This window comes from Protobothrops mucrosquamatus, unplaced genomic scaffold (genome assembly GCF_001527695.2).
Source record: "Protobothrops mucrosquamatus isolate PMUCROS unplaced genomic scaffold, P.Mucros_1.0 scaffold_279, whole genome shotgun sequence".
In the NCBI taxonomy this organism is placed as follows: Eukaryota; Metazoa; Chordata; class Lepidosauria; order Squamata; family Viperidae; genus Protobothrops; species Protobothrops mucrosquamatus.
The window spans coordinates 311,865-328,876 of record NW_015386355.1 but is presented as its reverse complement, the minus strand read 5'-3'; the positions used below and the strand labels follow the sequence as shown (position 1 = coordinate 328,876).

At 36.3% G+C, this 17,012-nt stretch overlaps 1 protein-coding gene across 1 annotated transcript in view; it reads left to right on the top strand.

The window, feature by feature from the left end:
- Positions 1-17,012, top strand: part of STX7 (syntaxin 7) — a 40,096-nt gene that overhangs the window by 10,272 nt on the left and 12,812 nt on the right. The window contains exons 3-5 of the mRNA XM_015831761.1: positions 8,538-8,607; positions 9,218-9,308; positions 13,256-13,393. Coding sequence (XP_015687247.1) covers positions 8,538-8,607; positions 9,218-9,308; positions 13,256-13,393 — 299 coding nt within the window. The remainder of the gene's footprint in view (positions 1-8,537; positions 8,608-9,217; positions 9,309-13,255; positions 13,394-17,012) is intronic.

Below are 17,012 nucleotides of genomic sequence, written 5' to 3'. Positions count from 1 at the left end.
GCTCAGGAATTCTGGGAGTTGAAGTCCACGAGTCATAAAAGACCCAAGATTGCCTACCCCTGGTCTAGACCAAACACCACCTAAAAACCCTAAAATTGTCCAAACAACTGAAGCACAAAGTATATTTTCTGTTTTGTACCCACCTCTCTGTTATTACTATTATTATCACCCAACTCCAGTGGATTCTAGCATATAATTTTCAAAATGTGGATTGTCTTCCAGTAGGGAAATACTCAACCAGATTTGATGATTGATAACTACTTTTTATGAGGACCTGGTAATTTTTACGATACGTTCTTTTCAGCATCTCAGGCTTAACATTATTATATATATAGCTTTGTGATTAGATCTAGTAAGGAGGTGGAGTCCCAGGAAGAGTAAGAGGCAACTCAGCCCGGATGTCATGTGTGAGGAAAAAAGGGCGAAGACAGCCTCCCCACCCCAGAGAGTTCACAGAGTATATTGCAGGTCCAAATGGTACAATCCTCAGTCTGTCAAGACTTTGTCTATAGAAATAAAAACCATAAAGAACTCAGCTTGGGAGAATCACCATGTGTCATTCTTGGTTTTGGGCTTGACAACTTAATACTGATATATTTCTGTGTAAAATTACAGTTCAACTTTTGGATAACAAAGATCCTCTTTTGTGAACTCATAAATAAATCTATATATTCAATGTTACAATAGTTGTAACATTTTTTTTATTTAGACATATCTCCTTTTTAAAAATGGGACTCCTTACATTACCAGCATAACACCATTCAAATAGAAGAGGGATACATCTTGGAAAATCCCAAAATTTCCAGAAACATAAATCTGATTGGTTTAATGTGCAACAGGAGTAGGAAAACTGTCAGAGTTGTTTGATATTATAGTTTTTGAAATCCCATGCTAAATGACTGCTTGGCTTTGCTAAAGGCACTGCTTTGTTTCACATCATCCTTTGAATAGACACAATTTCTAATGAAACAATGTCCCTATTTAAAAATCTATACAAACTTGGGTGTTTTTTTTAATCATCTGTGTTATGCCACATACAAAAAAAAATCCTTTCTATTTGAATACCCTTGTTTCTTTTCCTGTTAAAGATTGGCATTCAGCCATGTTGCTATCCTAGATTTCCAAACCTATGAATAATTTTAGTGAATGCTCATTAATTCCTTTCTAAAATTATTGCAGGCTTATTATGCATATGAATAACAAGCTGAACAATGGCACTTTCATGAATAGTAAGAGAGAGCAAACCAAGAATGGACTGAACTGGATGGCATATTGAACAAAAACAATTGCTTTTTTATTATGAGATTAAGACTAGCTTGCTCCCAAGATTATAAATTCGTCCTTCCTTCTCCTGTGTGGCCACAGAGATGTTGGAAAGCCTTCACTACAGGCTAAAATTAATCATAGCTCACCAAGTCATTTGAAGCCAGATAAATGATAGTTTGTTTAGTTGGTGGATATAACTAAACTTCAACCACAATTTATGAATCTGATTTGTGATCACTTACTATAATCAACCAGTTTAAAATTCAGTTGGCATGATAAATTGCAGATAGTCCAAAACAGAACTGAACCTTCTGCTTTTTTTTCTGACAAGCTTTCAGGAGAATATGAGGAAGTTCATTGGATTGTAAATCTTTTCAGAATTAATTTTGGAGGTGCTACAGGGAATTCTATAAACAGGAATATCTCCCCTAGTAGAAGTGGAGCTTTGGATTCAGGCTAGGAACAGGACTTGCTGAACCTACACAATATATACACAATGAAGCATTTTTAGAACGTCTCTTTGTGAAGTAGGTCCCAAGTTTAATGGGTTTCTCAAAATGCAAACATTTTCTATAACTACACTTCGGAGTTATAGCTCACATATGTTAATAAGTTCTATCTTCTTCATCTAATCTGTATGAAAGCATTTATAGAGAGATATGCAGCATCCGTACATGTATATATAACTGCTTACTCTATCAAATCAAAAAGTCTAGTAACACGTTTTCCAATTAACACCTTTTATTACATGGCATATACTTTTGTGAGTGGATTGACTGGACTGATCTAGGACTTAAATTTCAGTGAGGGAAGAGAGGGAAAGATGGGACCAGGATTTTATCAATTAATCATATTGTGTTAAAAACCCATTGTATTTCTTGAGACCTTCTGAAATTTTGATGTGTGAGTCAGTAACCTCTTGCTCAATAGTAGAGTTAAAGCCCTATTTTCCAAAATAGTGAAAAGTTAGTCCTGGAAAGTTGAAAAGCTCTGATATTAACTTTGTCCTGGTTTTGAATCCTGGTGTCAAATTTGTGTCCATTAATTTGTGCAAAGTCTGTTCTGATTGTCCCACATTGAATTCAGAGAAGCATTGCAGCCTCCCCGGACACACTCTAACACATAATATTTATGTGATCTATAAATATTATTTCAGATAAAACAAAAACAATTTAGAACTGTAGCATGCTAACAAAAAGGATGGACTAAAGAAATTCCTCCCATAGATGCCACCTTTCTAAAAGAAAAAGCATTTGTGGTGTGTGAATAATTTAGTTCTAACTATTTTATTTCTCCATTCTAAAATGATCGTGCTAAAGTCAAAAGTCTCAAGGTTTAGGAACCCATCAATATGCTAGGAGGGCCATGAAGAGATGTCACACCTCCAGTGTTGCTTGTTCCAGAGATTTATATGTGTGCATTGATACAAACAAATAGTGTAAAGCTACAAAAAAAACCATTGTTCCATGGTTCTATGTAGTGGTTGACATTACGTGCTAGAAACAATAGCAGTTTTAATACAGTTTTATAGAACTAATCTTCAACGTACGACCAAAATTGAGCCTAAAATTTCTGTTGCTAAGCAAGACAGCTGTTAAGTGAGTTTTGCCTCATTTCACGAACTTCCTTGCCAGATTTGTTAAGTGAATCATTGCCGTTATTAAGTTAGTAACACAGTTGTTAAGTGAATCGGGCTTCCCCATTGACTTTGCTTGTCGGAAAGTTGCAAAATGACCCTGGGACACTGTAACCATCATAAATACATGTCAGCTGCCAGGTGTGTGAATTTTGATCATGTGACCACGGGGATGCTGCAAAGGTCATAAGTGTGAAAAACAGTCATAAACAGTCACTTGTTTCGGTGCCATTGAAACTTCGAAAGTCACAAAACGAACTGTTGTAAGCAGAGAACTACCTGTATATATTTAAAAGTATTTGCTAAAAGATTGATTTGCTCTACTTCCTCTTTTGCCTTTAACCACATTTTATTTAAATCACAGTTGCCCCATTTGTTTTCATACATAGACATGTAAACATTTACCAATGTAACTCATTCTTATTTCACATGCAAATAACATCCAAACTGCTTGGAGATTTGTTGTTTTATGTGTGGTGAAATTGTAGACAGAAGACAAGTTACACAAAGATCCTTTCCACTGAAAAAGCAAGTTAGTTCTGACATTTTGAATTATGGCTCCCACTGACCCGTCATGTAGAAGCTATAGTTCAAAATATCTGTAACACACCAGTTTGCACTACTAGACTATCATATATATATTTATTTAGGTTTGTAAGGCAATCCATCTCATTGTCATGACTCTAGGTTGCATTTTTAAATTGTTGTTTGCTATCCAAACAGCGTAAGAACAAATATATGATTGGAAGTCAGGATAAAACTATAAACAAGCATCAAAATCCAACATCAACACTATTTCACAGGCTCCACCATATATTTCATCATTGTGAGAGAGTTTGCAGTGATAAGCAGCTTTTATGGTAATAATATATGAAAGGAAGGCATTGTTACATGACAGTAGCTTTGAGAAATTATAGGACATGTAGTGTCTTAGTAATCTACTCATTTGTGATCAGCCAGCATTGCCTACGATTAGGAATAGTGGAAGTTGCAACATCCAGGAGTTAAAACATCTGGAAGGCAAGAGAATGTTCTTCTCTGACTGAGGGACATAGAATGATATCGGGTTAACATAAATCTGACAAATACTGATCATTTGGATCTTTTTAATTAAAAATATAATAGAACAATGTATGAACTAGCCACTAACAGTCCTCCCCCCCACTATTCAACATTTGAATTCTTTCCTTTTTCAGCTTCAGAACTCCAAAATTGGAAAAGTCCTTGAGTAAGAATGATAGGAGGATAAACAAAGGCAATTAGATTATGCTGTTGACACAGTTCTATATGTAACCTTAGTACTGTGATTTATTAACTTCTGAATCATTCTAAATTGAGCAAAATTCAGTTTAGTATCCTTCAAGAATCCTGGAACACTCACCATGGAATTGACACTAGGAATTTATCTTTAAAAAATCTACATGAATTAACGGAACTGCAAAACTATGGTTCATTTGTGTTTAAGATGAAGCAATATGGATGGTATAATTGATTCCCCTTAATTGAATAATTATTTTATACATGTGATACTTTCCTCCTGTGTAGCTGGCAAGGGAGTTGTGATTGATATTATATAATGTAAAGCTTCTATATTGTATTTCTGGTCATAAAAATACTCTAATTTTTACAATTTTCAGGTAATAAAAGTACTACAAAAAATCTGCTCTTAAACTATATATAGACTTATTTTTATTTACTTATTTATTTATAAAATTTATTGACCTCCCATTTTACCATAGGGTAACTCTAGGTGGCTTACAGTTTCATATACAGTTAAAATATAAAAAGACATTAAAACAAGGACACATGAGGAGGGCAGGGGCGGAAGGGGGTGGGATCTGTTATTACTCAATCAACCACCTCCATTACGCTGTTCCCCCACTAGGGCCACAAGCCGACTGGCATAGCCACGTCTTTAGGCCCTTACAAAAAGATAGGAGGATTGGGGCCAACCTCATATCAAGGAGCAAGATGTTCCAGAGGGTAGGAGCAATAGCAGAGAAAGCCCTCCTCCTGGACCCCGTCAGCCGGAATAATCGGACTGATGGGATCCATAGCATTGCCTCCTCTGCTTCATAAGTTTTCTGGAATGAGGTGGCCAGATGGCTACCGAATTTCATTAGGAAAGAAGAAAGCAGTAAAATTAAGGAGGCAAACAAGACAGGAAATAATGAACAGATGAGCTACTTTTGTAAGGGTACATTAACAGAATCTTAAAGTATAACTCTCCTGCTATCTTTATAGCCTGAGAAACTAAGGAGGGTCCCTTCTGAGCCTCTTACTCTGCCCCTTGTTCATCTCTGGACTATGCTGTCTCTTATCTGAGCGTTCCCTTGGCAGCATCTCTTTACTCCATAATTCAAGGTCTTTCCCACATACCATTATAGAATGCTACTTTACGTAGTTCTATTCCTTGGGCCTTTTATCTCCTGGTGGTAATCTGATGTACTAAAATATTCTTATTTTACAAAATAAAGATCAACATATTGATTAGGTTCACGTATCTTGATGAATCATAATGTGGTTTATTTAACATTGACTGAGGGTGTTGTAAACTTTAATCCCTGTGGTTTGTGAACTATGGTTTATAGCTTAGTGTTTTGACAACCCAGGCAACTATTCACTACATTAGTGCAATTAATGGAATATGTGAATTTGGTGATTGCTATTGATAATAACCTATTAAATAGATCAGAATACAGGAAACTTTATTTTATAAAATGATAACTATATTACCATCTAAAAAAACCCAAACGTATTTCAATTTAATTAGCAGTTCATGGTCTACCAATTTCTTAGTTAATAACTCTTCTGTGTAATACAGGAATAAAATAATGATCAACTTTAATGCAGAGTCTTCTGGGACTCTGAGTATAATTGACATCTTTTAGAAGTAACATTATGAAATACTTTTTTTTCTCTCCATTTATCCCAATGCAGACCTAAGGAATAGTGACAATTCAGAGTTGTTTTATATGTCATCAATGTAAAAGCCATCATTCATTAGAAGTTTTTTTCAGTTTTATCTGTAGGAGAAACATCTATGGAAACATCTATGGAGCAACCGTTTTTAGTTTGACTTTTAAGGACTTCCACCCTCATAGTTACGTGCTGATCAATAATATTTTTGCTCCTTGAGTCTCATAAGGATGAGTAGCAGCACTTTCTCTTCTTGCCAAATATGTTATCAGTGCATGTGTCAAGCCATTCTAGTCCTAGGAAGACATGGTTTTAAACAATCGGCGTCATTTACAGTAAAGCTGAACACTTCCACCAGTCCACTTTTCTTTCTATATTCTTCTTGATGTACTTTGGTATATTGAGACAAGTCCTACACTAGGTGATGCCTTGATCATATCTTGTAAGCAGCAGTGGCTTTTGCTTCAGACTCATTCTCTAGCCATTGGCCCTGCTAATTTGATATGATGGAGTTGGTTCAAGATATTTGGACCATAGCAGGCTGCCCACCTGGTTCTAAAGCAGCATAGTTCTTTTAATTTTTTTAATCAATAAAAACATAATTGGCTTGCTGAGTTTTCTCCATTTTAATGGCCCATCCAGTACCTCAAATGCTAACATTACACAGTAGAAGTCATGGAGAGGAAAGGAGAGGTGTAAGAATATAGTTTATAATTTATTTTTTTAAGAAGCTAGCTTTCAGTCAACCTTAACTAGATTCACTGTAATTAATTAACGCCACATTTTCAATCAATCTACTGCATGAATAAATGATAACATCTCCTTCAAGTCAAGCTCTACTCTTGGCATCCTTGTTTTCTTGGCAACATCTGGGAAGTAGTTTGCCATTGCCATCTGGATGTTCCAGCTTCGCCTCCACTGCTGATATTACCTGGAGATCTCCCATCCAAATGCTAATCAAGCTCTAACCTACTTAGCTTTTGAGCCTAGACAAGGTTAGCTAGAGCTAGATACTGGCACCTGTTGGTTCACATCAACAAAGAGACTGCCAAACTAACAAATAGAATGTTTCCTTGTAACTTAGCCTAATTTTTATTTTTTTTAAAAAAAATTGCTCTGAATTCATTTTAATAGAAGTTTATATTTCTTTGGTGAATTTTGACATGGAATTAATCTCTAAGGCTGATGAAAAATGGCCAGCAGGTGGCAATCACTCATAAAACGTCCTAGTGATCTATAAACCAATTCAGACCACATTTAATATGCGCAATTAATTAAGTAAATGTAACATCTTTCAAAGATAAGTTAATTCTGAATGATAATCTTAAAAGCCAGTATGTCAGTTTATGCATTTCAACGATTTTCAATAATTCTACAAATCATTTTTATATATTTTCTCTACCATGATCTCTGGGAACTCTTAAGAATTAGTTTAAAACATTCTGGTATATATGTAGCAGTCTTAAATTTTGTTCTTTACCTTCTTTTTTATTTGTCATCTCGAACTGCAAGATGGGTGGCAAATAAATTTAATAATAAATAATAAATTTAAAAATTTAAAAAATGCTTTAAAGCTGAGGGTTTTTTTTAAAAAAAAAAACCCCAATCTTTTTCAATGTGAATTAGTAAAATCCTGTTAAATTTGACTTTAACCATAGCAAAAACTATGGTTAATATAGTTTCACAAACCTAGGATACTTTCGACAGCATTCCCTCCACCCCCTGCATATCAAATATTCTATGGTTTGGCATGATGCTCTGATTCATATTAATTTTCCTGGATGTGTGTTAACTATGTTGAATTCTTGAGTAATTTTATTCTGGTTCCCTCTGCCTTCAGTGTACCTGTCTAGTTAAAAGTGTTCAAGTTTAACACAAATGGTGGGCATCAGTTTGGGGAGGACTACACCAATTTTAGGTCTGGAAAAGTGAAGTCTAAATTCAAAAGTAAAAAGATTACCTAACAATTGATACATGTGTCCTTTCAACTTAACCACCCCATTTATATCCGTGATTACAAAATGCAAATCTTTTCATTCTTGATTTCATGTGCCAATTGATGTATATGTAAAGGGTTAATTCTAGTGAGCATATCCCATAATTTATGTACATATGGGTGAAGGTGTTGGAATTTTTAAAATAGGATTCCTAATTACAACAACAGATCAGCCCCACATACAATCCTTCTTTCTTTTTACTAAATTATAAGTAATCTCTTTACATTTTAGAGGGTTAAAAGCTAGATTCAAAATCTTTATGTGCCAGTATTCGTCACAACTGTAGTATATTCATTGCCTGAAATGATACAGAAAGGAATCACCTGCACCTTGTTAGGGATTTAGGCTCTTCTGCTTGATCTGTTTTGATCTACGTTTCTTGTTCTCTTAACATAAGATTGAAGATATGAAATTACTGCTATCAAGTAAGCATTTTTCTTAAGCACTACAGGTATTTGTGTAGCATCAATTCTACTTAAAATGCTAAAAGGTTTTTAAAATGTGGTTGGAGAGGGTTCAGCTTTCACTGGTTCAGATATACTATGATCTATCTTATACAGTGTGCATGTATATTACAGTAGTTGTGTTGAATTGGATCTTCTCCAACCCTGTTAACTGGTATGTATTTCTGAATTTTCAATTAGGGATGCATGACGTTTTGGTGGAACTGTATCACTTACAAAATCTCTTCTTCTTCTTCCCCACTCCATCCCAAACAGCTGCAGAAATACAAAGAATACTGAATCAACTTGGAACCCCACAAGACACACATGAATTGCGGCAACAGCTGTAAGTGCTTCATGAGATGACCTTTCATTTGGTTGCATTGTAGATAACTTCTCAATAAATGCTGGGATCTTATCAAAGTGCTTAGCATCTTGAAAACATTTGAGAACAAAATGAAAGAGAGAGAGGGAGCGAACATTTATCTGTTTATTGACATGTTAATACATCAAGTATATTGTTGGCATTGCCAGACACCCAGATGGAAACAACCTCCCCCCCCCATCATTGAGCTAATAAAAGCCATCAAATTGATTCAGAAAGTTTGAACTACACGTTTGCTACCTTTGACATTTATCATTGAATGTTGCAGTCAAACTGCAATAAATTCAAAGTGAAGATTTTGTGAGCCTCTTTATGTATAAATACTAAATTTCTTTTGTAGATTTTATGTCACCAATTTTGATCAATAACTATTCTTTTTATGAAATGAAATCTGCTTCAGCGCTATTCAATTCTTTGCTTTTGGTTTGCATTGAACTAAAGCCAGGAGTTATTTTGGACACATTCAATAATAAACATCTCTTTCCCAAAGGTTTATCTTAAAGACAGTTGATAGTGATACAGTAATGTTTGTAAAGTAAGCCAGTAAGTCACCTGTAACTTTCTCTCTTAGGCAACAAAAGCAGCAATATACAAATCAACTTGCGAAAGAGACAGACAAATACATAAAAGAATTTGGATCTCTGCCTTCAATAAGTGAGCAGGTATATGAATGTAGTGTTTGTATAAAAAGTTTGGTTTTTTTTATAAAGTTTTGTTATTCTTCCAATTCTGTGATATGTGCTTGCAAGCATTGATTCCTGAGGCAAATACAGGAAAACATACTAAAAGAAGTTGGTGTATTTGTCACAGTTAAAAAGCTAGATATTTCTGAACTGTTTGGATTATAGGTTGGCCTGCCGATTATAATCATTGTAACAGCACAGATTGTAAAATTATGCAATCATCCTATTGATGATTGATTGCTGTTTTTTTAGAATATGCAATTATGTGACTGTCAATGGTTACATTTGGAATATAGGAGTCTAATGATAAAACTATAACAAATATTTAGAACTATCTTCATATCATAGCATAACATAGCATAGCATAACATAGCCATTGACTAGGTTGCTATCTTGGTGAATTAAAAAAATCCAGGACAACTCTGTTTTTAAAAGTTGCCTCTTCTTTGCTTGGTGAGTACTACTCGGCATGTGTGTTAAACAAGAGAGATAAAGGATAAAGATTAAAGAAACCCCAAATTCTGTGGACTTAGTCCAAATTTCTGAAACAGCAGCTTTTCCATATCTGGTGACATCCCTCCAAATTCCTGAATTCCAATTCTTGATAGTAGATAGGAAACACACCAAATAAAAAACACATCTTGTTTCACGTTTAGGATAAAACACCCAAATTGAAAGGTTCCATCAATTTCTTTTAATTGGCTATGTTCTGATATGATAAATCTTGAAATTCTTTCAGAGATAACAATGAAATTTAGGATAAAGGCTGCAAAAGAAGGTGAAATGGCAGTCCATGCTGACTGCTACTGGACAATGTTGCTGGAACATTGGTGAATCTAGAGTATTTTTAAAAACAGTTTGTAAAATATTAAAATACTGTAAATCCCCAGAGGAACCAAGGGAATACAAGTCTGCTGTCACCTACTGAAAAAGCAGTTTGTTCAGGTTAGAATCTTTTATTGGTAGAGCTGGAGATTTTAATTTCAGCAAAGATGTACTATATTTTTAAGTTCTTTAAATAATTCCTGAACTACTGGGCTGACATGTTAATAGGACAGAAAAGCTAACCTCTCAGCTGTTTTCACTTACTACTTCTCCTTTACTGCAGACAGACAAACCAGGCAGATATGCACAAAATGTACTTTTTTAAAAACAAAATTTCTGTGAGAAGTTTCCGTAAAAGTGTTCCTAAAAATGCAGCATCCTTTTGTTTGTAATAGCCATGTTATCCCACTAAGATCAGATAGAAAGTTTGGCATGTTCCCCCCCCCCCACAAACTTTATTGTGATATTATAAGGGAAGTTTTTGTTTGAGCATGTAAATGAATTGGGGTATGTGTAATCTGATACTGTTTCTTAACTTGAAGAATAACAGCCAAGAAAACAATCTCATTATCTGAATACACACTTAAGTTCTCTACTATAGCATAGAATCTTTTCAAAAGAGCAATAATTTGCCTGGCAGACACTCTTCTCTAAGCAGTTTCATTTTCTCTTGGTATGTGTTTAACCCACTGCTTTCTTCACCATATTCTCTCCCACCTCATCCTGCCCTCTCTAAATTAATAGCAGTAGGGCAATTGCCAACTACTGATTTGACTAGGCTAGGGGAAAAATCTTCACATCAAGAAGAGATGTGAGATTGGACTAAAATGCTTGAAATATGGATGTATTATTTTGAGATCAAAACAGGTGGCTGAAGGTTGAAATGTTTTGCACATCCCTCTTGATAACTATTCTCTTGGGGGATGTTTATGTAAAAGATATATAGCATAACGTTTGGTTTCATGTTGTTTGTGCTGTAAATAGCCTCCTGGTCTTTTGAGAAAGGAGAAGTTAAGTTATTCATACTTTTTCATTTAAATTGATCCAGCACACATGTGTTAGAAACAGATGTTCAGTTTATCAGAGGATTATATTTAATTAATTAGTTAGTTAGTTAGTTAGTTAAAACAAATTTATATGGCCACCCAAATCACACATAGATGACTCCAGGCAGCTTACAACATATAAAAATCCATAACATAAAAACCTATAATAGCAATAGTACTTAGACTTATCTACTGCTTCACAGTGCTTTGCAGCCCTCTCTAAGCACTTTACAGAGTCAGCATATTGCCCCCAACAATCTGGGTCCTCATTTTACTGATCTTGGAAGGCTGAGTCAACTTTGAGCCAATCAGGATCAAACTCCTGGCAGTGAGCAGAGTCAATTACTGCATTCTAACCATTATGCCACCATGACTCCCTCTAACCTCCTATAACCCCACCCTCACCTCCATGGCAGCAGCAATACAATCAAATCAATCACTTGATTGGCTCCTTCTCCATTCATGGTCCCCAGGTCCACTGACAAAACCATGTTTTTAGGTTCTTTCGGGAAAACAACAGGGTGGGCTCTTGATGTTCCATAGAGAAGAGGCTACCACTGAAAAGGTCCTTTTACGTGGTCCCATCAAATGGATTTATAAAATCAATGGGACCCTGACTTCCTGTATATTTCTTGCATTCCTATTTACCTATCTACCAGATGTAGTATGTAGTACCTAAAGTAGAGGGACTAGGGCCAAAGAAATCCGTGTTGAATTATCTATTTGATAGTCCTCTTCTTGATGACTTTAGTTAGTTCTCTGCCCAAGTTACCCCATACAGTTGCAGGGGGGAAAAATTAGAAGAGATATCCATGTACACCACCTTGAACTTCTAAAGGAAATGCAGAATATACATGTGGTTAATAAATATTCTGAGTAGTTTGGCATAGGAGCTACTAGAATATGGATATCTTTGGGTAGGTCACAATTACCCAAAATAGATGTCTGTTTGAACTGGTTTGGCAACCCTTAAAAGCACTCCCCATGTCCATTTAGATGTCTAAACATTTATACTTCCATACAATCCATTCAAAAAGGATTATGGGAATTTCACTGATGTGCAAAACTTTAGCATCTTTATAAAGAAAATAATTTTAATATCCAGGGATATTATAATAATAGTTGACCTTGTCATAAATAATGATGGTGAAGAAATTATTTTGGTTGCATTTTAATGTGAATCTCATCTCCACTTCTCTATATTCCCTAATTGAAATATAGTTATATACACATATCCCCACATTTTGCAATGCAGTCTTGAAAAAGAACGTAAGAAAATGTGTATGTTGGGAATGTACATGAAGGTGAACACATTTTTTTCTATGAACGTTAAAAAATTGCAAATGGGTATAAAATATTAATGATTTGGGTTCTGTGCTTTTTGGCTGCTTTGAGTTTTAACTTTTATAATGTTTGTAATTATTTTTATTTTTATTTAATTTAACCTAAAGTCACTCATTGAGTTGGGCGACCATCTAAACTGGGTGAATGGATGGATGGATGGATGGATGGATGGATGGATGGATGGATGGATAGATAGATAGATAGATAGATAGATAGATAGATAGATAGATAGATAGATAGATAGATAGATAGATAGATAGATAGATAGATAGATAGATAGATAGATAGATAGATAGATAGATGGGAGAAGAAACTGAATTGAAATCAACATATGTATTAAATACATACATATTTAAATTATATACTTTATAAAACTACATAAAAAGAATTGGGGTAAATGATTGCAGAATACTTTGTCATAGTGATTGAATTTTTACCAGTTTGACACTCATTTTAAAGAAAGGATTTGATTTCCATTGGAATGAGACATGGAATTGTATAGAACAATTCTTTGCTGGGTACACACATTACGTTATAGTGTAATATAACAGTATCATATGATACGTGAAGCCAGTCTATATGTAGAGGCCTGTCAAATTCCAATAGTTGAACATTGTATAAAATTAAATTTCTCCAAAGTTCAGCAGATTAGTTAAAGAACTGGTTTGGGGAGAAATTACTTTGATTTATTTGTTTGCCTTCTTTGTTCAGCGACAGAGAAGAATTCAAAAGGATCGACTAGTGAATGAGTTCACCACAACACTTACAAATTTCCAGCGGGTCCAAAGACAAGCTGCTGAGAAGGAGAGAGAATTTGTAGCAAGAGTTCGAGCCAGCTCTAGAGTATCAGTAAGTATAATGAATTAATCCACACTTTCACTAATTCTGGAAAATATTGAAAGAAGTGGGATAGACAATACCATTTTTTCTCATTACAATGTATGTTTTAGAGTGCATGATGTACAGTAGTAATATTTCTGTGCAATCCATTACTAAAGTCCATTTAGGAAATGCAATAACAGTCAAATGCCAGATCTTCTGGAATCACAATAAATTATAGTTAGATAAATAGTTTAAGATAAGAGGAAATAACTTGGGAGATTTTATTGTGTCCAGGAATCATGCCAGCCCAAATCAGATCTGAATACATGGTGGACCAAAAAGGAAGACTCTCAGCCTTATTTTTGTCAGTGTGTGGGGTTTACAGACACCTGAATAGAATAGATAACACTGTATGATGTGCAGGTATTTGATATTATACTTGCCTAAGGAAATACTTAACTTAAGACTCTCTGCATGTTTTTTTTTTCTTCTGTTCGATCATATCTGATTCTTAGACACTACCTGGACAAGTCTCTACAAGTTTTCTTGGCAAGGTTTTTCAGAAATGGTTTGCCAGGGCTATCCTCCTGAAATTGAGAGAAAGTAACTGATCCAAAGTCACCTAATTGGCTTTGTGCTTAAGGCAGGACTAGAACTCATAGTCTCTTGGTTTCTAGTTCAATGCCTTAACCAATACACCAAATTGTCTGTCTTATCATTGCTTTCTGCTATTTTTTTCTATGAAGTTGAAGTCTGGATTGAGCAGTGAATCCTAAGTGGTTATTATGGAACTAGGAAGTGTATTAACTTGATCCTTATTTAGTTGAATTTAAAACTGATAGAATAATTTAATCTCTTCATCCTATGTAACCTCCTGCACCCTCCCCCCAAAAGCCTTTATTGAGGATTGGGATAAAGGATAAAACTGCTGCTGTGGAAGGAAAGGATAATCTAAGATTGGATCACTCTTGCACTCATCTCACAATATTTAGAGGAATTTCCCAATCAATCCTCAAGGGTGTTCAGGATCACAATAATCAGAAAAAGCAGTTTAATCTTCAATCTGCAAGAGTTCCTATTTTACATTACTGTTGTAAGCAATTGCATCTAACCTTATCCCAATTGTTTTTCCTTGCACATTATAAGACGTCGGCGGCAGCTCAGGAGTTCTTGGCTTCCATGACGGCCTTGGACTTGACCCAGTTAATTCAGACCCCCACTCACACGGGTGGACACACACTGGATCTAGTTTTTGTCTCTGGCCAGTGGCAGAGTGATCTGACAGTAGGGGAGATAGTGGTTGAGCCCTTGTCATGGTCAGATCATTCTCTCCTAAGGTTGGNAGAACAGTTGTAGGGTCCTCAAACCCTCCAGAGATAACTGAGGATAAGCTATGACTGGCTCCGGCTAGCACGGCTAGCTTGATGGACCACTGAGAGTTGTGATCAAAACCACCTAGGAGATACAGCTTCCTTACATTAGTACATTATTGTATTTTTATAACTTTGTTATGAAAAGGGGAATGGCTAAAGGCATGGAGATGTGAGAACATAGAATGTGGAACATAGAATAACAGAGTTGGAAGGGACCTAGGAGTCTTCTAGTCCAACTTCCTACTCAAGCAGGACACCTTATACAACACAGGTCAAATGGCTGTCCGGTCTCTTCTTGAAAACTCAGTGATGGAGCCCCCACAACTTCTGGAGGCAAGTCGTTCCACTGGTTAATTGTCCTCACTGTCAGGAAGCTAGTCCCATTGATCTAAAGAACCTTAATTTACAGGAGAATCTTCTGCTTCTACAAGAGGTTGATGGAAAATAAAAACAAGATGCTCAAAAGCTTAGAAAGTTTTGGCTTATCTCCTGTCTTCAAAAATTTGATTTTAGAGAATCTGAATTTTGGAAAACCAGGGACCGATTCCATCTAGAGTCAGTCCCGATAGGTGTCCTTTCTTTTTTGTGGCTTTTGTCCTTTCTTCTTTTGCTACCTTTTTTAGGGGGACCGAGGCTTACAAGGTGCCAAAGGAGATGCTGGAAGCAAAGGTGAACAGGTAGAGTATCATGCCATGTATGAGAGATGCAGTAATAGCAGGCGTCCCAGTGTTAGTTTTCAGTCTTAAAATCTATTTCAACCAGCAAGAAAGGCCAGACACAAATCTACAAGACCAGGGGTCTTCAAACTCGGCCCTTTTATGACTCATGGACTTCAACTCCCAGAATTCCTCAGCCAGGCATAAAAGGGCTGAGTTTGAAGACCCCCGTACAAGACTGAATTCATTTTGGCTGGAGAAACAACAAAACACAAATAGCCTGTTTTCTTCTTTAGAGAACATGATGATCAGAGACCACATCTGAAAGGTCAGCTTGCTCCATTTTCTTCTACAGGGTTCTCTTGGTCTCCAAGGGAGAAGAGGACCTCCAGGTTTTAATGGACCTTCTGGTCTCCAAGGATTTCCAGGCCATAAAGGACTACCTGGCTTTCCAGGATCTGCAGTAAGCCTTTTTTAAAATAATAATAATAATTAAGAATTAGTTGAATCTTAATCCCGACATTTTAAGGAATTAAAAGCAGTTTGATTTTAGAACACAATAGGTGTAATCAGATTTGCTTCCAGCTACCGCTGACCATTGCACAAAGCTGGATTGCATTAATTTTAATTAGAATAGAGTAGCGTAGAGTAGAGTAGAGTAGAGTAGAGTAGAGTAGAGTAGAACAGAACAGAAAATAGAATAAAATAGAGTAGAGTAGAGTAGAGTAGAGTAGAGTAGAACAGAAAATAGAATGGAGTGGAGTGGAGTAGAGTAGAGTAGAGTAGAGTAGAGTAGAGTAGAGTAGAGTAGAGTAGAGTAGAGTAGAGTAGAACAGACAGTAGAATAGAATAGAATAGAATAGAATAGAATAGATTTGATTTGATTTCAGGTTTGCTGTTTTGGAAACGTTTAAGATGAAATCTTTTGTCTTTCCAGGGAGAAGAAGGTCCACTTGGTCTACCTGGTCAAAATGGCACCAAAGGATTTAAGGTTGTGTTGTCTTTTAAACTCATTTTGGGGCACCAGTGCTGGTGACTCCTTAATTTCATCTCCCGGGGAGCACCGTTTTGGAAGTTTGCCACAGATTCAAGGAGATTTAGAAGGCCAGAAGAACTTCTTCTCTTTGAATGATGGTTGGGACCACAACACAAGGAGGGAAACGGCTGTGAAGAATGCCCTACCAAACTGATTTTTTCTCTCTCTCTTTCTAAACCGCAGGGCAATAAAGGGCCAGATGGCAGCAGAGGAACGTCAGGGCCACAAGGGAGAAAAGTAAGGATGACACGATACTTTGGTCCTTGAATTTGGTTTGGAAGTCCTGGGTTCAAATCAACTTGAGAGTGTGGTTGCGCGGCAGTTCCCTCGGCACCTGGATGAAACAGACTATCTAGACCCATACCAGTCGGGCTTCAGGCCAGGACACAGCACGGAAACGGCATTGGTCACGTTGGTAAATGATCTCTGGAGGGCCCGGGACAGGGGTTATTCCTCTGTCCTTGTGCTTTTGGACCTCTCAGCGGCTTTTGATACCGTGGACCACGGTATCATGCTGCGGCGTCTCGGTGAGTTAGGAGTGGGAGGCACTGTTATGCAGTGGTTCTCCTCCTTCCTCACCG